The following is a 20,887-nucleotide window of genomic DNA, read 5'->3' on the forward strand; positions in this document are numbered from 1 at the left end:
GCCCCCCCCCCCCTAAAAAAAAGAGATTATAGTTATATAAGTTTCCCTCCCACTCCCTCCATCATCTTCATCAGCAGGGGCGTTGTCATAGCAACCCCCACCCCTCCTTTTAAACGTCAGAGCGAGGAGCCGGAGGATGAAGCCGCATGCAGCTTCTGTCTCTTGTGCCTCTCAGAGAGCACCTGTGATTTTGGCTGCTTCACATTCAGCAGTCGGAGCTGCGGCGCTGGAGGTAATCTGATGATCGATTTGACTTCCAGCTGCTGCACATCGTACACCGTCAAACACAGGAAGACCGACTGATTCAGCAGCATCTGCAGGTGAGCACGATGGCTTTATTTACTACCACAGGACTATGTTTTAGAGTGGAACTCCTGTGTGTGTGTGTGTGTATTAGCACATTTAAAAAAATCATATTTCTCGGTTGGACAGAACAGAACAGCAGTGACAGAATGTTTGCTGCCTGCCGGAAGCTTGTTGTGTAATGTCTTGTTTCCTGTACTTCTTCATAAGGAATGAGTGAAAATAATGGGACACTGAGATGCTGCAATTTGTCATGCGTGATATCTCACCCTGTGGAGAGTGAGTGTTTGCAAGGATTTAAATAACAGGTTTACTCTGCACATCCATCCCTCCCCAAAATCTTGCCACCTTTCCCTCCATCGTGTTTTTCCTCCCTGTCTCCATTTTTTGCCCTTTCCTTTCCTCCACCCCTTCCCTCTGACAGCAGTTATGTCGTGGCTGTTCTTGGACTGGTTCATCCCCCTCTACCTGCTGGTGTCGGTTTTGGTGCTGGCAGGCTTCGGAGCATGCCTGTACTTCCTAGAGCCCGGGCTACAGGATGCCCACAAGTGGAGCAACAAAACAATCCGGCATCACCCGCTGGTGGCCAGTGTGAACTGCAGAGATGACGATAGTAATGCACTGATATGATCAGGAGGATGGCGAGGGGGGGGGCAGGGCGGGCTAGTGGGCCATCTGGACAGGGGTGCTGCCACTGGTCCGGTGGGATGGGAGCCAACACCTTAAAAATGGAGACAGAAAATGGAAGAGAGGGATGAGACAGATGGGGACCTCATCCATTGTTACAACTTTTCCCTGATCTCTAACATACTTTAAGCTTTTGCTACAGAAATCAGGGAAAAGTGAAGCCGAAGGGTTTTGAAAAATTTCTAAAACGAAGCCAAATGCACAAGGAGGAGACCACATCCAGGTGATTTGGGGACATGTTGCCCTTTAGAAATGTGTTTGAAACATGATGTAAATGTCACTTCATCTTATACTTGTGCCAACTTTTACATACGTTTTGTAATTTGACAATCACTTTACATACATCATGAAGTTTACTTATATTGTGTATTTAATTCGTGAAGTGAATGACATAAGTGCAATGAATCTGTTGCCAGCAGGGAGGGTTTTTAATCCTCTCTCTGGTGCCGTCGGCATGGCAGCTGCTGAGAAGCATGTGGATTTTTAGTGCCGCTGTGCCAAAATGGTGTAGTAGTGATTTTATCATAATAATATGTGCTGAGTAAATGCAACTGATTTATTCGAGGTGCCAAAATTATCCTAGCTGGACCAAGACAACAAAACAATAGTATTTGGGAATGCTCCAAGTGTGTTTTTGTTTTCAGTGTTCTTACTTGACAGCATGGCGGGGAAACAGGGTGTGTGACAGCCCTCTTTTGATGATCATATGCCTCCTTTGTTCACACGAAATAAAACAGTTTAATCTTCAGTTCCTCACTGTCGGCGTGTCATTGTGCAGTTGAGAATAAACGAGTAAAACAATATTTAAGATTTGTGCAGTGTGTCTGCACCGGTGGTGGAAAATAACTAAGTCTTAAGGCAAACCAAGTTTATTACCGTATATGGCAACATTCAGACATTAAAATTAAAATAGACATCAATTACTGTACTTAAATACAATTTTAAGCTACTTGCTCTTGAGTACTTCCATTGCATGTTACTTTATACTTTCAGTTATGATAAGCTTAGAAAATTAAAGAGAAAAGTCCTTCACAAAATTGAGTCTTTGGCAGTTCTACCAAAGACACATTTTTCTAAACTTCACTCACATTTTCATTTAAATAATTGTTCTAGGCACAAGAAAATCCACAGATTTATCCTGTGACCTCTTTTAGGGGCCTGACCCCAAGGCTGAGAACTGCTCTACTAAAATACTTACCTGTGTTTTATGTAGCTGCTACACCTCGACCAGCTACATCAGTGAAAATTATGGAAGTTTAACAGGGGCCATATACTTCTACTTTTGACACCGCTACTCAATTTTGCTGATAATGTTTAATGTGCTTTTGCTTGAGTAAACCTCTGAATGCAGTATCTCTACATTAATCTATTTGGTTAGTAATTTAAAGCTCTGCGTCCCTTCCCACCATTGATCTGCACTGATCTACACAGATGAAGGACACATTTGGACTTCACAGACAGTATCTCATGAACCAAATGAAATGAGAGAGCGGAGTGGGAGTGAAACAGTGCAGCTTCAGTGTCAAAGGAATGAAGAGAATGGCACTTGTGTGCCCACTACTTCCTACTGCTGTGTTCCCAGTCTCAATCTCTTTGACTTATTTACTCAACTCGGTGTGTCAACAACAGAGACTGAGCTTCACTCAGCAGGTCAGTGTCTGTTCTTCTCAAAACATACATTTTTCATTGTAAAAAAATAAATTGCTATGTGGTGGAATGTGTTCATGCATAGACTTCCAGATTGCAGTGTTTAAAAATAACTTGCATTTTATCCAGATCAGCACTTTAGAACCGATTTTAAGGTACTTGTACTTTACTCAACTGGAATATTTTAACCATATGCCACATAATAGAGAGAAATGCTGTGCTTTTACATTTATTTTACAACTGTGGTTGTTTGTTTCTTACTTGCTTGTTAAAACATATGATGAACTTGTAGAATATGTTGCATTGTTATGGATTAAACTACCCAACAGTAGGGCTGAGGTCCACCTCAGCCAGCTAGAGGGGAACAAGTTAAAAACTACTTACACATGAATGCATTAGCTTAAATAATTTAATAATTTTAAACATGTTAATCACTCACCGCTGCCTTTTTTTCTGTTTAATGAGTACTTTCACGTTAAGTACAATATATCTTCAGATATTTCTGAAGTACTTACTTAATTGCCACAGGATCTCCCACCACTGTCAGTCACATGCAGAAAATGATTGCAGATATAAATATTTGATATATATCTGGCACCCTGATTTTCCTTCACTTCTGCTCTCCCACCTATTAATTCAGACTTTCTTTTTCAGGATGAGTGTTTTTCACCGTCCGGCAGCTCTGATCCCTAAAGTATCTGCATCCGCTGGAACAGAGGAACATCCATCAGCTTGTTTGTCACCTTCTTGCTCCCTCTCTTCGCCTGTCATCAAAAAGAAACCCATTCATATCCCATCATTTGATGAGAAGGGACACACTTATGAAAAACGCAACAAAAAACAGATGATCGCTTACAGGTAAATTGAGATGGAGCTTGATTTCTGTCTTAGTTTTATGTGCTATGTAATGTGATGCGTACTGTATTCATTTTGCAGTTTACACTTTATTTTCTTCTCTCGTTTAGTGCCAGATCTTTTGTTCCATTTTCTGCCTCCAAGACATCAAGTCAGCCCTCTTGGGGCAAATCATGTCAGCAGTCACAGCACAACCATGGAGAAAGAGCTTCAACTCTCCCAAGAACCAAACCAAAAACATACAGCTCTCCAACTCTCTCTGCAAAGCCCAGCATCTCCATTTTTCCAGCTCCAAAGCCAAATTCCTCTCCCACTCTCTCCTCTCTGAAACCAAAGCCAAGTGATTCTCTTCATCTCCCCGCCTCACAATTGAGTGATGCTTCTCCATTACTACACCAGCGTCAGCCTCAGCCAAGTATATCTCCAACTCTGACCATCCCAACACTCAGACTGAGTCCGTCTCCAACTTCTCTTTGCCGAGGAGTGAGTTTGGACAGCCCGGGAGGCAAGCAGCCATCTCCTGTTGCGAAAGAACGACGTGCTAAATCGATTACCATCTCGAATAATAAAGTTGAACCTGAGCCCAGCCAACAGAAGTCTTCAAATGAGACAAAGCGTGACTTTCTTGACCAAAAAGCTTTAATTGACTTCACACATCCGACACTGAGAAGAGTCTGTCCCATGACGTGCACAGAGTTTCAACATCAGATACACTCCGAGTCCCAGAGACAGGCAGCCACATCTCAGCAGTCCTGCTTAATGCAAGAAAAAGTTGGTTTTAGTACAAAAGAAAATGCAAAGGATAAACCAAAACCTCTGCCCAGGAATGTAGACATTACTGCAATTCCTAAACCAAAAGCAAACATCAAACAGCAGCAGGAATTTCTGCCAAGTGGAGCAGGTACACGAACATCTTTTTCAGAGTCTGAAGGGATTAAGTTTGCTAATGTTGTTCAGAGGGAGTCTCAGCCAGTGTCTGATGGTCTGGCTACTCAGTCGAGCCTCAGCCTTCACAGGAAACGTATGGACTATGCTCAGTTTTTACCAATTACACCGCAAATGTCATTTTTCAGAGAGCCTCCATTGAATCAGTTGATTGTTTCACCGAATATTGAGACCAGAAGAAGACAATTTGGCTTCAACAGTGAAACAAAAGCAGAAACAATGCTTCTACCAGGCTCTAAACTCACAAGACCTCAGGGAGAAAACAATGTAAAGGCAATTGCAGGAACTTCAGCGAAATTCTTTGAACAAAGTGTATCTCAAAACATCAAGTCTCCTCAGAAACACAGATTCTGGTTGAGCGCTCCAAGGCAAATCACCCAGATGGATGTGAGCAGTGCAGTAAGTCAGTCCGACTGTGTTTCCAAGGACAGTTGCTGTTCGAGAAACACTGATGGCAGAATAGCGGGTGCTCAATGCGAACACAGATTAAATCAACTGCCACCTCTCAGAGAGGAGGCCTCCCGACCTGCTGCTCTTGAGTGCACCACATCCAAAACCACCTTTTCAAAATCAGATATTATATCACACAGACCTCAGTTGGATTCCAAACAGCATCCAGAGCAAAATAAAAACCACAATGGGGTGAATCTCAGTGACACAGGACTGTATCAAACAGGTATTTTTGCACCATCTGACCGTCATGGGGTGCCCACAAAGCTACCAGAATATCCCTCAGAGAAATGCGTTGTAAGCTGGCCACCGTCTATGGCGCTCTGCCCGTTCAACACAAACAGTTCTGGCATCAGTTCAAAGGGGCTCTTTGACCTGTCGTCCCAGCAACAGCACAGTAAGCACCAGAGACCAGACGAGACAACAACAACAGCGGCTTCTCTTCAACTACACCAACCAGATTACTCTGCAGCAGACAGAGCACTTATCAAGGAGGAACCAGAGGACCCCTATTACGTCACCATGTACTACCCAGGCTCAGTGTATGTGGGTGAGTACAAGCTTTACAGGGTTTAATTGAACAAATTCCTCAAAGCTTACATGACATAGACTTTTCATGTCTTGTTTTTAAATCTATTTAAAATAAGAAGTAAATAATTTTCTTCTATCTGGGGTGGGGGAGTGGGGGGGGACACACTCAGCCGAGGGGGTGGTCAAAGAGGATAGTAGGGGGATTTAAGACATCGCTGCTTATCAGTGGAGTACCAGACATGCCAAGGAGAGAGACGTGACAACACTGGTTAGCAGACTTCTATCAAAGTGACAAGTCCGTGGGACATGCCAATGCAGCACTCAACAGAGACAAACAAACATAACCAAAACATGCAGAAAGGAAATCAAAAACAGGACATAAGGAGAGCAACTTGGAACTAATGTGTGAGTACCGTGACACAACTGTGGTTCTCCTCCTTTAAGAATGATTTTACTCAAAAATATCAGAGCAAAACATACTGTGCAAATTGTGGATGATAGAGATTTAAAATAAAACACTGCTAAGCATAAGTAAGGTGTCCATGTCCCTGGCTAGGATCACAGGCGTATTATGAGACCATTTAGGATATCTTCCTCTTTAAAGTGAAACGCAATCTGCTTGAGAGCCTTCTGCAACAGATTGCACACTGTATGTTCAGGGGTTGTGCATAGTCCACTGAACTGTCATATTGTTTTAAATGAATAGCCTTTAAAGGGCCTACAAGGTTTGATTTACAGAACAGACCTGGCTCTGGGACCAGCTTTTTCTGGAGCTTTCAACTGTCTTCATCAGCAGAGTTTATTCAAATGTCATTCACATGGCTCTGTTTATATGAGTTTGGGAACCATTGTTGTAGTAGGACTTTTAGGACATTGACCTTACAGGTTTCACCACTGGTATCTAAGTGCAGTTAGCCAAATATTGTACTTAGAGTACTTACAGTTTTGGGGCCTTTTTGTACATTTCTGGAAACATTGCACTTTTTTACTCTTACATGATAAGTTCATCAAATATGAACCACCCACCAGTATGTTAAGCAGTAAAACGAGCTCCATCCAGACCAGCTACAATATTAAAATGATGCTCACCTCACAATGCATGAGATATAGTAATCCAGTAATAAAGTATATCCTGCCACTGAACCAATACCTTTGAAACTTTTATAGTTATGTTGATAAGACTGCTGGACCTATAGTTAAGTGACTATAAATGATTTACACGAGTAATAGAGTATTTTTAGACTGAGGTATTCCTAACATGCTAACTTGGAATGTAACTGCACGTTCTCAGATACTGTTTTATTGCATACAAAAATAACATATAAACATAAATAGGATGTAAATAGAGTAGTTAGTTAAAATTGTCTTTACCTAAGTTGGCTAATGGTAATTAATGATAAAATACAAAGTACTAGGTCTTGTCATGAGTTATTATTTACGTTGAAGCACCTCTACTTTCACTTACACGATGAAACTCAGTCGGTTACATTTTCCACCACTATAGCTTACCTCAACATACAGGAGAATTTTTACATTTTGAAAAAAGTTTCTGCACATTGAATTCAGATTAAAGCTGATTTATCCTTAATTAATTGAAATTCAAATTCAGCGCTCTCTAAAAATAGTCTATAATACTGACACTCCAAAAAAAGCCAAGCTGCCAAAAAATAAATGTCCCTTTGAGGCAATCAGACTGCGCGTGCGCGCTGTATCTCCCCACTCCTTCTCCTCTTGTCGTCATGGTAACCGTAAAGGGGGGCTTACGGCCAGAGGGAAGGGGAGAAGAGGTACCCAGACTTATCACATGACCGCTCCTCATCTTATCACATCTGTGTTTGGATATACACCGCTTGGACCCTGAACGACAACAGATCACACTGTCGTGTCTTCGAGCTGATTTGCAGACCAATTGAACGGAAATCGGTAAGTGTGTCAGGCAGCACATCAGCGCTTTTGAGGGAGCCGACCGTTAGTGGACCGAAGCTAGCAGCTAACGGGGATCTGCCGCTATCCCTTAACGTTATTATCCAGCATGACTGGAGAGAGACAATGGGGTCGACTGGCTGTGATGGAGCTCACCTCCAAACGCCTGCGTTGTATTAAAACAGATGAAATATGGCAAACTGAAGTGTGGAGCCGCAATGTGTGGCCGTTTTTGTCAATTGCGTGGCTATCCAGAACAAAAATAACGTTTTGTTTTGTTTTGTTTTTTTTTAAGTGGAAATAGGACGTAGCTTTCATGTCAGTAGTATCATCAGCATATGTTCCAGTCTTCAGATATGATTTGTTGCAATATTTAGGTTAGCTCACTATAAATAGGCAACTGAAAAAAATCTGCGAATCTGGTGAATGTATGTGTGAAGCAGTAAGGAGCAAGAAGGCTGACAGAGTGGGGAGCAGAACTGCGTGACGACTGGGTGTTGTGACTCAAAGTGACAGCCACTGCCTCAGCGACCTGTGCGATCTGTGTCCACCACTGTGGCTGCACTGACCTACTGCATGGCAGCAGGCTGCTCCATGTGTGCACCCTGGAGGGCTGAGCTTATCACCATCTTGGCTCAGTCTCTTGTCTGTTACTGTTGCCATCTGTCTGCACTGTTTGCTTCACTTAAAGGATCACTTCACTGAAACGTGTTCTCTAACTTAGGTGTTGTGAAAGTTAGACCCGCCCCCACCACGAGGGGAGGTAAAGCTCTAACCTGAGAGTTTTGGTTATCAGAGTAGCTGCTGATTGATTGATTGATTGATGGTAATGGATAAATCACCTATTCACTGCAGCCACAGTGCTCATGACATTAAACCTAAACTGTGTATCTGCCAATACTGAGAAACATAACCCGAAATATGCTTGATTTTTGAGGCAAATGTTGATGTTGATATATCACTTCAAGATGTAACTTCAGCAGAAAAATCAATTTTCACCACTCTGGATTTCTTAACTTAAAGTCTAAACTTAAAGTCAGAAGACTAATATACACTTGTGACTGCTTTAAACATTGAGCTGGAGACCAGTGACCAAATGAATGTAACTGATAAATATTGGGTTCTATAGTAATATTGATGAATAACTGTATGTAATGTGACTCTGTGAAATCTTGCTGATCTTTTCACAATGTCCCCATTACTCCAGAGACATATATATTAAAACCAGAACTCTCTGCACGGCTGTGTGCATGAAACAAATACATTTGAGTAATTTAGGTGAACCAACCCTTTAAAAGTACCCTGACATCGTTTTTTCACTGTAGAAAAAAATAGAGGCCTCACATGGCTCTACTGGCCTACTTTCTAGTGATGTATTTTTATTTTTATCCTCTTCTCCTTTTCCTCTGCAGACATGTCAGACATAGTTCCTCCAGAAGTGAGACCCAAACCGGCTGTCCCTGTCAAGCCTCCAAATGTAGGGGCTCCTTCCCCGTCCACCCCCTTCCCAGTCCAGGGCCCGGGCATCGGAGGAGGGGGAGGGGGTGGCGTCTCAGCTCATCCTCCAAGTGCCATCCCAGTACCCATCGGGGGCCACGGCCCAGTGCACATTAGCAGCCATAGCGTGGGTCATGGGGTGGGCCACGCCACAGGCCATGGTGCAGGACACACTGCAGCACACAATGGAGGTCATGGTGGCTCCCACAGTTCCAGTGGTGGATCAACTCTGCTGGGATACATTGGTATTGACACCATCATTGAGCAGATGAGGAAGAAGACCATGAAGACGGGTTTTGACTTTAATATCATGGTTGTTGGTAAGTCACAGAAGCCTGTGGATGAAGTGAAAGATGAATACTAGAAGAGGCAACGCCATGGGAAATATCTTCACATATTATGAATTTATTTTTAATCTCTCTGTCTCGGAAAGAATGCAAAGCGATCTAAATGATTTCATACGTGGACGCTTTCTGTTTCTGTCGTTCCGTAATTTTCACAGCCTGTTTTGTCATGTTTCTCTTTTCTCAGGTCACAGTGGTCTCGGTAAGTCAACTCTGGTGAACACCCTTTTCAAGTCCCAGGTGAGCAGGAGGAGTGCAGGGTGGGCGCGTGATGAGAAGATCCCCAAAACCGTAGAGGTCAAAGCAGTGTCTCATGGTGAGTACAAGGAGACAGCTACTGTCCTTTCACTAGTGCCACACATTTATAGTAGCACATAATTTGACTTTGGGTATTAATGATCTTTGACCATGTTCTTAAAAGTCCCACTTACATTATATTGGTGCATCCTGGTGAGCTTGCCATTTATTCTCATCCTGATGAGCTTGCCATTTATTCTCGTTGAGCTACAACTGCATGAGCCAACGTCTGCCTCTGCTGCAGGCTTTGATCCCTTGTTTACTTTGGCTGCAATTACTGTTATAGCTGGTTGTGCCCTCAAAATCACTGCTAAAATAAATTGCTGTGTAATAATTATACTGTATGTCATATGAAAGACCTACCTGACTTGTGTCTATACTGGGTTGTTAGCTCTACAGAAAAGGTAGGAAAAAGGTTACGTATTTGTCTCTGTTTGCAAAATATCTAAAAATTAGTACATAGATCAGAAATTTACCAGACAGATTACTGACAGATGACGTATTAGTTTCAAAATTCAATAACTAAATTTTGGTCACAATCTGGGTGTAAGACTCCTTCTGGGACACAGTTTTCTGATGCAGTGTCAGTGTGCCAGTGCAAAGTTTAGCGTGTCCATTGTTAAAAGATTTCAGTCAGGACAGGAAATCACATCAAATAGAAAGGGTCAAGGCAGGGTGGCAAACAAGCTTGCAGGAAACAAGAAGGCTGTACCACTAAAGGTGTGGTCACATTACCTTTCAGTTAAAAGAAAATTTTCCACACTTCGCCCTGAGACAGGATGTGATTTCACGTTTCTGATGTGATTAGTAAACATTGATTGGAGCGTTCACAGACTGTAAACGGACTGTATGAGACTGTATGAGAGTTACCACAGTTTGTAGTTCTGTAGCGTGATAATGTGCTTCATCTACACACTCTAGAATAACAACACTTCCAAACACAGGGCATCAGTTTTTCTAGCAGAATTGGAAGCATGTTAGTTCATCTGTCTGATGAACAGGAGGAATGATTACACATATATTTAATGCTCATATGAGTTCCTGATTAATATGTCAAGACAGACTTGAAAACGTGCACCGATCCTTTAAGGGCTGCTTGTTGCCTTGACACATACTTTGTGTATTTGAAACTTGTAATCAGTAGCGACTATTACGTATATACTGTGTAATACCCCCATGTGTTATATAACATGTACTGGTAAGTGAGCATGTGAAATGTTTATCTGAGCTATATAATGATTTTTTAAGAGTTTTGGAGTTCCGTTATGAAAAACATGACCATCTGATCTATAACTAAACCATGACAAATGGTTTTTAGTCCACAGGGCCCACAGATTCCCACTAGATCACTGACAGCTTCAATGTTCTTGACTGTGAGGATCTTCACAGGGAAGAGATAGTTTCTGCCCATGGACAGACTTGTTGATCTTCAGCCCAGATAATAATGTATTTGTTTACACATATATAAGTATTGTAGGTGCATCAGAACTTCTATTGTGTTTAGCCTGATACAAGTCAGACAGTTGCAAAAGTCTGCCACAAATAACGGCGGACAATCTCAGAACTGAGAGCTACGTTTCCACGGTAACTGTGAATTACCTGCTGACGACTGACACGAAGAAGTAAACATAGCTCAATTTGTGGTTTGCTAACAATGTTGTTGAGCGAGGACAGAATTGTTGTTTACCTCATAAAACATCCATGTAATTGTGATATTCTTCCACATTACAAATGTTATCTGCTGGAATAAACAGAGCTGAGCAGCAAACCACTTTTGCTTGAAAAGAGTCGTAATTTAGCTAGAATACGGAACAAATGACTCCTGTTTGAAGCCACACTGTGCAGCATTTGAAAATATTTGCCTTCGACACCCTTCTCTCAGCATTAGCATCAAATCAGTTATAGTGGCAGACCAGTTTGTGAAATTACTCAGGGACTTTTCAGTATGTAACATGCAGTACTGTGCTCATAATGGCATCCGGGACTGGAAAAGTGACTGAACTTCCGTCCATGATGATTTTACAGCTCCAGGGAAACGAGTGATATGTCAAATTCTGGGATGGAGCTCAGCTGTTTGGTTTCTGCAGTTCACAAGATGATCCACACATTGCCTGCGGTTGACAGTGACCTGACATTATTATGCTCTTCCCAGTGAGAGACACAGCAGACGTGTGGGATCACATCACACAGATGTTAAAAATACTGTATCTCAATCTCATACATTATATACAGATCAGTTGTATGCCCACATGTAAAGCAACAGATATGATTTGGTCTTTTCTTTGTATGTGTGTTTGTAGTCCTTGAGGAGGGTGGTGTGAAGATGAAGCTGACAGTTATCGACACTCCAGGCTTTGGAGACCAAATCAATAACGACAACTGGTGGGCTTTCCAACTCCTGGATGATTAAACCTACAATGTCATCATTACTGCCTTGTCTTTACAAAGAACCAAGACGTTTTAAGTTTTAAGTCACTGTATAATAAAAATAATAATAATAATAAGTATTTTTATTATTATTATAATAAGTATATTTAAAATGCTCCTACACAAGTAAAGTGTTCTTTTTCCTCCCCTTCTCTTTTCTCGCACAAGTAATCCTTTTTTTCTCAAGCTGACATCTCCTGCTGTATCCACAGCTGGGAGCCCATTTGCAAGTACATCAATGAGCAGTATGAGAAGTTCCTAAAGGAGGAGGTCAACATCACCAGGAAGAAGCGCATCCCTGACACCAGGGTGCACTGCTGTCTCTATTTCATCTCCCCAACAGGGCACTCGTGAGTACCACTTTATCAGAGATGGAGATTAGGAAAGTAATCACTAAGCCATCTTTAAGTATCTAATCTAAATAGGGATGTGTGTTTAGTAATTTGGTGGCAAAGGCACTTTTACACACATACTCACTCAATGTTCATGTCCCTTCATCCAACAATATTTCTTTTCAGATTATTAAAACCGTAAGTTTGCTATTTTACATTACAGATGACACATACCTCTCTCTCTCTCTCTCTCTCCTCTGAACACCTCGCAATTAGCTCTTGCTGACAACTGTGAAATTATTCTGTAATGGATAAATGGATACAGTCTTTTGTGTATTACAGCCAGTGTATCGCATCCTTCTTAGCCGGGGTAATTGAGACAGACAGGATGTTTTGTGCGCAGGCAAACAACAACTGGGACACAACCTTTGTGCAACGATAAGCCCACTTTTCAGCAGCATTCACACTGTACGTCTTTTGTAATTGCTACAAGACATGAGAAAGGTCGTTTGGCAAACAAAACATGACCAAAAAAAACAACATGCGCCTCCTTCTGTTGTTTGTCACCCTGACTGTTTTTTCACTGTTGCATACAAACCTTCTAGAAGAATCATGAATATTTACCTATTTTTTCACATTCCTTGTCTGTTTTTTCTGTTCACTGTCTGTCCCAGCCTCCGGCAGCTGGATGTCGAGTTCATGAAGCGTTTGAGTCACTCTGTCAACATTATCCCTGTCATTGCAAAGGCAGACACTATGACCATTGAGGAGAGACAGGAGTTCAAACAACGGGTGAGTTTCACCAGTGATCCCACTTAAAGCTACAACTGATCAATCAGCCAGACCTCTGTAGCAGCAAAGGTGTCTGCGTATGGTCAGGTCTGTACTGAATCTAATGTCACGTCTGTACTGACATTTCTTGACAATTGCAGACAATTATTCAATGACACAATGACACTTATAGATATTAGACATCTTAGTACAGAAATGCTGTACACAGATATGCTTGAGGTAATGTAGAAGCAGTGTTCAGAGAACTGGCAAGTTTATTTTTCAACTTCAAAATTTCTCATCACTCAGCTGTTTACTTGTGAAAGAGCTCTAAAAACATCACCTTGCACCTTGTTATTCGGTGAACATAGTGCAGCATTTAACCAGCTAAGGAACAGATATTTCCCACAGGAGTTGGTGGTGACCAAATCGGTGATAAAAGAGAGTGACTACTTTATCCATCAGGTGGCCAGAAACACACATCACAAATAAATGGTAATGTTGCCTCCTGTTTGTTGGATGTGTAAATAAGCAGCTGTTTGCTAACAGCATCACCATATGTATTTTATAAGGTGATGCCCCCAGGGGCCCAGGGTTAAAAAAGAGATTGAGTTGAACGGGCCCTAACCTCTCCAGACTGCTGGTTACTCAAGTGATTTGTAGAGAAAACTCAGATATGTATCGTTTCCTGGCTTTGTTTTATGCTTTAGGTAAGGAAGGAGCTGGAGATGGGCGGGATTGAGTTTTATCCACAGAAAGAGTTTGATGAGGACATGGAAGACAAGAGTGACAATGACAAGATCAGAGTAAGCGTTTCTTTCTTTTCTTTCACACAAATTTGTCCTATGATTTTCTCATTTCCCACACCTCCTTTCAACCCTTTCTCTCTCTCTCTCTCTCTCTCACACACACACAAGCGCTGCTTCCTTCAAACAGAATGTCAGGGCACTTGGGCATGTTGTGCATTTGTTTCATCTCATAAACCTTGTGCAGCTCTCTCTGGTACACTGAACCAAGTTGAAAAGTCTCTGTTCATAGGAGGCGATGCCCTTTGCTGTGGTGGGCAGTGACAAAGAATATCAAGTGAATGGCAAACGAGTTCTGGGGAGGAAGACACCATGGGGAATTGTAGAAGGTGGGTGCTATGGCCTTTCTTAATAATTAACATTTGCAGTCCCTTTGCATTCACATTGACATTTGTTTCTGTCCAATTTTTTTTTTGTTACAGTTGAAAATCCCAACCATTGTGAGTTTGCCCAGCTGAGAGATTTCCTGATCAGGTAAAAAAATAAACTTTCTAACCTGTTTAATAAACTGTCTTTACAATAGATTATGAAATGCTCATTGAGAATGCAATAAACTTAACTTAAGGAGTAATTAAATTTCTCTGTCATAGTGTTTTAACAATAACATGAATTGGGTGTAAAAATAGAAAGGGCTGCAGTTAATGATCTGCCAATTATGTTCTCAATTTATTGAATAAAATGTCAGAAAATACTGAAAAATTGCTGTTACCCAAATTGAATTCTTCCAATTGAAGCTATTCACTTTACTATCACATAAGGCAAAGAAAAACAAAATTTACATTTGAGAGGCTGAAACTGTGATTGTTTACTTGAAGTACACCTCCAGTCAAAACATGTTTTTCTTCTACATTTGATTGTTTGAGCTTCATTGAGTGGATTGATGTATGTGCAGAGTCCAACACTATAAGGCTGTTTTCACATTCATTGCTTAAAGTTTATGCAGTAAAGAGTTCACTGAAACTCAGATTTTAAGAGGCGGAGCCTACAACCATGATTGTTGACATCACAAATAGTTTTTGAGCCAATCCTGGTCCAATTCAGCTTCAGCAGGTGTGATGTGGAAACTTTAAGCCCACAGTGTACATGCACTGTGTATGGACTTTACAGTGAAGTAGAAGACAGCTTGGCCACTTCTACCAGCTCACCCAGGGGGACACCAAGGCATTCCCAGGCTAGATGAGAGATATAAGCCCTCCATCCTGACCTCAAGACCTCAAGATACTTACACTCCTCCACTTGGGGCAGCAACTCTCCTCTGACCCGGAGTGGGCAATCCACCCTTTTCTGGCTTAGAATCATGGCCTCAGATTTAGAGGTGCTGATCTTCATCCCAGCCGCTTCACACTCGGGTGCAAACCGTCTCAGTGCGAACTGGAGATCACTGCTCGATGATGCCAAGAGGACCACATCATCTGCTAAAAGCAGAGATGGAATCCTAAGGTCTCCCTCCACCCTCCCCCACTTGGCTTTGCCTAGAAATTCTGTCCATAAAGATTATGAACAGAACCCGGTGACAAAGGGCAACCCTGACGGAGTCCAACCTTACCTGGAAACGAGTTTCACTTGTTGCTGGCAATGCGAATCAAGCTCTCACTCTGGCAATACAGAGACTGGATGGTCTGTAACAATGGACCAACCACACCATTTTCCTGGAGAACCCCGCACAGGATGCACTGAGGGACTTGGTCGTAAGCCTTTTCAAAGTCCACAAAACACATGTGGACTGGTTGGGCAAACTCCCACAACCCCTTCAGCACACTTGAGAGGCTGTAGAGCTGATCCAGTGTTCCACGACCCGAACAAAAACCGCATTGTTTCTCTTGGATCTGAGTTTCAATGGACTCTCCTTTCCAGCACCCTAGCATAGACTTTCCCAAGGAGGCTGAGGAGTGTGATCCCTCTATAGTTGGAACACACCCTAAAAAGGTAGACCACCACCCCAGTTTGTCACTCAAGGGCACTGTCCCCAATGACCACGCAATGTTGCACAGGCGTGTTAGCCATGACAGCCCCTCAACATCCAGAGCCTTGAGGTACTTAGGACAGATCTCATCCAATCCAGTGCACCGCCACTGCGGAGTTGTTTAACTGCCTCAGCAACATCCGCCCCAGTGATGGAAGAGCTAAGAAGAGCCTCCGGGCTGGGTAGACTTGTCCTTGGTTTTGTCTCACCCTTCCCCTCACTCATATGTATGTCAAAAACAAAATAACACTGACACCTGTCTGTTTCATATTCATTATGTACTGCATATAACTAGTAATCATTATTTTGGTATCTCTCTTTCTCAGGTCTCACCTCCAGGATTTGAAGGAGGTCACTCATAACATTCACTATGAAACTTATCGTGCCAAGAGACTGAACGAAAATGGAGGTCTGCATCCCATATGCTCCAATGACACGCAAGAAAGCAACCTGTAGTCAGTCAGTCATCTAAGAAGTGAGAATAAAAATTGGCGCAGTGAAGCTGGTGCAGATGAATCTATGATCATTGTCCCCATGGCATTGCTGCATGCTTGGTGCTTGGAAAACATTTAACTCTGTAAAAATGTGTCATTTTTCTGATTCCAAACTCCTCTAAGCATCCCCACAAACAACTATCAGACCTCTCCGGTTTCATTTCTTAGTCATTTCTATGAATATTTGGATGACAAGACAGTCCCACCCAAAGAATTAGTGCCATCATAAAATTAACATTTTATCTACTGCCATTGCCTTGTTATTCATCATCGCCTGGGTAGTGAAAGCTTAGAAAGTGCCACTTTATTATGTGTAAGAGGCTAATTTTTAAGTTTTAGTGTTGTGCTATATTTGAATTCAGACAAATTATTTGATTCGCTCTAACTGTTAAAACTCCTACGTAGTAGTGATGCACTAGTCAGCTCTGCAGTTGATTCTAAGGAGCAACTGGAGAAAGAATCCCAGTGGTTTAACTGTCAGGAGGGTTTAACAAACATTACAAGCTGTGCTGTCTTCTGTGATACCCACCCTTACAAACAGGACAAATTAAATTTCTCTAATGTTCCCTTGTCCAGTTTGATTTTTCATTTAAAAATGGTTTGCTTCCGTAGGCTTCCATACTAAGGAGAGAGAAAGATGCAGCATCAGTCACATATGAAATGCAATTCTGTGGGCGGCAGTGTATATATAATTAGTCCACAAGGTGCATAACTGCACAGTGCAGATACTGTGTTTCCTTGATTCACCATCGTAGCACATACAAACTAAACACTTGTAATGAAATGTAGTCCAGTACATTTGTGTTTGTGCTCACTTGCATTAGCTGACTAAGGTCTTGCAATTACTCTGGAGCATCATTGTGTAACAGATCAGTGGTTTTATAAAATATTACATATTCTTTTCCAGGACTTAGATTGACATTTTGACCTATATTGACAAATAGAATAGACAACACAAATCCAATTTTAATCTCAATGCCTGAGACATGTAATTTAACCTGTGTTAATTTACAGAAATGAAAGGCCAATAACGCCACAAAAAAAATAATTTCATACACAATCTTACTCAAATGGAATACAATTAGTATATAGTGTAAATCAGTCTTTGAAAATCACTAGTCTTTGTTCAACTTTTTTTAAAATTTATCCTTTTATTTTGTATAAGGCTTGGTTGATTAATGTATTTTACACTTCATTGTACCCCAAAAACAAAAAATGACCACTGGAGTTCTTTGTATACCTTGAAAATAATTAGTTTTTTTTGTTTAATGACTTGTGCTTACAAACATACATTTTATGACCAGTATTTGTTAAATTTAATGCAATTTTAAAATTAAATTCACCCTGTACACCACTTGGTGGCAGCACACTGCTATGTATAAACAGTAATTGAAGAGAGCAACAAACAGGCACTGGATCAGCTTCTTGTCCAAGTGCTGAGATTTTCCGAGTGCTGAGATTTTTTGTTGTAAATTTATGTGCTATTGAAGTTTACAGAATTAGTGTCCTCCACTGCTGTCAGTAATAGCTGTCATATCTCTCCAGATAAGATTTACAAGCATATTACACCAATTGATATAATATTACTGGTGTAATTATTCCAAATAAGTTTATTTATTAAGTTGTAAACATGTTTACAAAGTTGTCTTCAGGAACATTTATACTGTTCTGCCCTGTACTGTCTGGAGTAAAGGACAAATATGCCAAAACTACAAGTAATTCAATCTATTCAACAGCTATCATTCTCTCTGGTTTGAATTATAATTTACAACCATAAACGTTTTGATATGAAATGTGAAGTCTGCAACAAACTGGTAATAACTGTCTGTGATTTTGGTGCAGTCAAAGGTTTCAAGCAGAAATTTAAAACAGTGTTTATGTGTGCATGCTTGTGTCCATACTGCCTGTTTGCTTGCAGCCAATCAGTTCACGTATCACTGCAACTTTACATCAACTTATTCTGAATGTGTGATGTGTACATTAAATTGCTATATCATGAGGTAATGTGCTGCTGTCCTAACTTCTGTAACTAAACTGATGGCCCACTAGCCACATCACTCATCCCTTTGAATTGGTAAAACTTCACAATGTACATGTATTTAATGTATACATTTCTCAAAGTCGCTGTGACTTCAGGAAATGTGACATTGAGATATATTTTCAGTGTTATATTGAGTTATTTATACATTAATGTCTTATTATTGTAATTTATTCTTTATTTAATAAAAGCACATTCCCATGTTTTGTTGTTTTTGTTTTTGTTTTTTTGAAAGCTTTTTTGTGAATGTCTCAATAAGTTCACTTTTACTTACAGTAGTTTCAAGAGATACAAAGAAAATTGTATTGGAAGTTGTATTGTAGTTAAATGTAAGTTGGTATATAGCTAAAACTTATTAGAAACAGAAGCAAGCAGGATATTATTAGTTAACAGTTAGTTTTGGTTTTCATCAAACTTTTATGTAAATTTGACCACTGCTGAACTGTAAAATCACTGCAAGATACAGTGACCTCAACCCACTGCTGAACTGCATCTGCTCAACTCTACTTTATTTGTAGTGTGAGTCTGAAGGGTAGACCAATGAGCTGCAACATAATGAGCTGCTGTCTTAATAGATCAGGCGTTATGACTGCAAGCTCATGTGGCTCTCAGTTTTAGACATGGGCCTAATAGGAGGTGTGTCATGAATGATGGTATATTATGAATATTATGTGTTGAATAAATATTAAACCACAAGTCTTCACAAACAGGTTACTCACTGGTGAAAATGAATATGCATCCTTTCCTGTTTGTGTGAGCTGCAGACTCACTAGCTGCAAACTGTAAAGCTCACTGAGAATGTCAGTTAATGAGAGGGCTGCTAGAATGACCTTATTCTTAAAGCATTATCGATGGGGTGACCATTTGTGTTTATGGTTTATGTTTAGTCTGTTTCACATTCCGGTTATAATGCTGAAAAAATGTCCATAGAGTCTGCAATGGCATGATTCATGGTTTTGCAAGTAATGCAGATAACAACTCCTTGACCTTAGTAGTTATCAAACAGAGTTAACAAAGAAGCATGGGCAGTGTAGGAGGACTCCTGAAAGGCTTTCCAGTGAACTTTGCACTTGCCTGAGTGGATTTTTGTTGTATATCTGTTATTAACTTCACGGAGCCAACTGGTTCTCTGTCTTGTGGTGTGCCACAAGGCTCCATTTTGGATCCTTTACATTTGTCTCAAAATACATGATTTGCCTGCAAATTATTAGTCATTTTATTAGTAAAAAAGGGTCATGACTAACAGCCTTTTATCATGCAGTGTATTAGTAACTGTTCTTGCCACAAAATAACATTAATTAATAAACAGTCATCGTGTCATATCATTTTATCACAAGAAAGAAATGCATGACATTTTTATTATGGAGCAATCTAACTTAAGCTTTTAATGTTTATTTGTTCAGTGTGGAACCACAGACAAATATACACCAGGCCCACAATCAAAGGGGGCCACAGCAAGGGTAGGTGCATGACTCCACGGCAGGATGTGACACTATCCTGTTTTCCAATAAGCAATAGTTTCCCTGATATTTTAACTCATCTTATTAAAGCATGTGTTTTGTGGTCTTGTAGAGCTTCCTCAGTAGAGCCCTCCAGGAGAGGTGTCTTGGTAGAAAAATACTTAAAGCTTTCGTGTAGTTGGACTGGTAAACTACAGGTGAAAAAGAGAGGAATCAAGCAAAAGCATATGAAACCCAGAGATTGACACTATGCTGCATGTTAGATTTTATATCGGTGGTGGTTTCCATTTCTTACTGCTCTGCCCACGTGGTAATGCAAGCAATCCAGCTAACAACTTGTGGGTAGCAGTGGTTCACCAGGGCCAGGAGTGAGTACCATTGTGCTATTATGATTGATATTGCCGATGCTGAACTACACTCTGTTGCTAACGGCAGCACATGTCATGTACCTGGAGATCCTTCACTGCTTGCAGTGGCAAGTGTTATTTCAGTTGGATCCTCCATACAGTGCTGACATTTTGGACATCACCTCACAGCAGGGGTGCTTAGATATCACTTTAAGAGAAGGCCTTAATCCTAAAATAGGCTGGATATCAGTCCTCAGGCATCAGGTCTCCGGCTTCGATGTTTCTTACCATTAGCTAACTTAGCTAACACTGTAACACTGCAGCTGAAACAGTTATTCATGTGCATGCCTACAAAAATTTTCAGGGAAATTGTTGGATTAATGTTATGTCATGTTAAATTTTTCATTTAATGTTAACATGTGAGTTTGTCATTATTGTTCTTTTTTTAATTAATTAATTAAGTTTATTTCTCAGGGACAATACAGATGTGATATGTATTTACATGCTTGACCAGGTTTCTCCGGCTCAGACAGTAATTCTAATATCTTTAAAGTTTAACTACTTGCCTGAGACCACCTTGTTAAACAGTAGGTTAGGTGCAATATGATCAAAGCATTCATAGCATTCATGTATTGCATATGGATCTGAAATTTTCTAGGTTCCACCCAGTGCACAAAAATGAAGTCAAAATATCCTGGACACAAGCACTACCTGTGCTGTACTGCTGACGTCATTTGGAGGCAGAGTCTATGCAGAAATGGTAGTGTGGT

General features: G+C 40.9%; 1 protein-coding gene across 2 annotated transcripts; it reads left to right on the forward strand.

The window, feature by feature from the left end:
* The first annotated feature begins 5,658 nt into the window (after positions 1 to 5,658).
* Positions 5,659 to 16,288, forward strand: sept3 (septin 3). Of its 2 annotated transcripts, none has more exons than XM_046411922.1 (10): positions 5,659 to 5,823; positions 8,754 to 9,158; positions 9,370 to 9,498; positions 11,780 to 11,861; positions 12,119 to 12,256; positions 12,913 to 13,030; positions 13,720 to 13,815; positions 14,048 to 14,144; positions 14,238 to 14,289; positions 16,105 to 16,288. In XM_046411922.1, the coding sequence occupies exons 1-10, from the start codon at positions 5,820 to 5,822 to the stop codon at positions 16,232 to 16,234; spliced, it is 1,251 nt and encodes a 416-aa protein (XP_046267878.1). In that variant the 5' UTR covers positions 5,659 to 5,819; the 3' UTR covers positions 16,235 to 16,288. The 2 variants fall into 2 exon arrangements, with proteins under 2 accessions (XP_046267878.1, XP_046267886.1); XM_046411930.1 differs by lacking the exon at positions 5,659 to 5,823 and adding an exon at positions 7,137 to 7,341.
* The last annotated feature ends 4,599 nt before the right edge of the window (positions 16,289 to 20,887 follow it).

This window comes from Scatophagus argus, chromosome 2, assembly GCF_020382885.2.
Source record: "Scatophagus argus isolate fScaArg1 chromosome 2, fScaArg1.pri, whole genome shotgun sequence".
NCBI lineage: Eukaryota > Metazoa > Chordata > Actinopteri > Scatophagidae > Scatophagus > Scatophagus argus.

What these genes read in the sequence shown, in the direction of transcription:
- sept3 (XM_046411922.1), top strand. An exon ending in CTTTAATATCATGGTTGTTG is followed by an intron (nt 9,159 to 9,369) that starts GTAAGTCACAGA and finishes CTCTTTTCTCAG; the next exon opens with GTCACAGTGGTCTCGGTAAG. An exon ending in GGTCAAAGCAGTGTCTCATG is followed by an intron (nt 9,499 to 11,779) that starts GTGAGTACAAGG and finishes GTGTGTTTGTAG; the next exon opens with TCCTTGAGGAGGGTGGTGTG.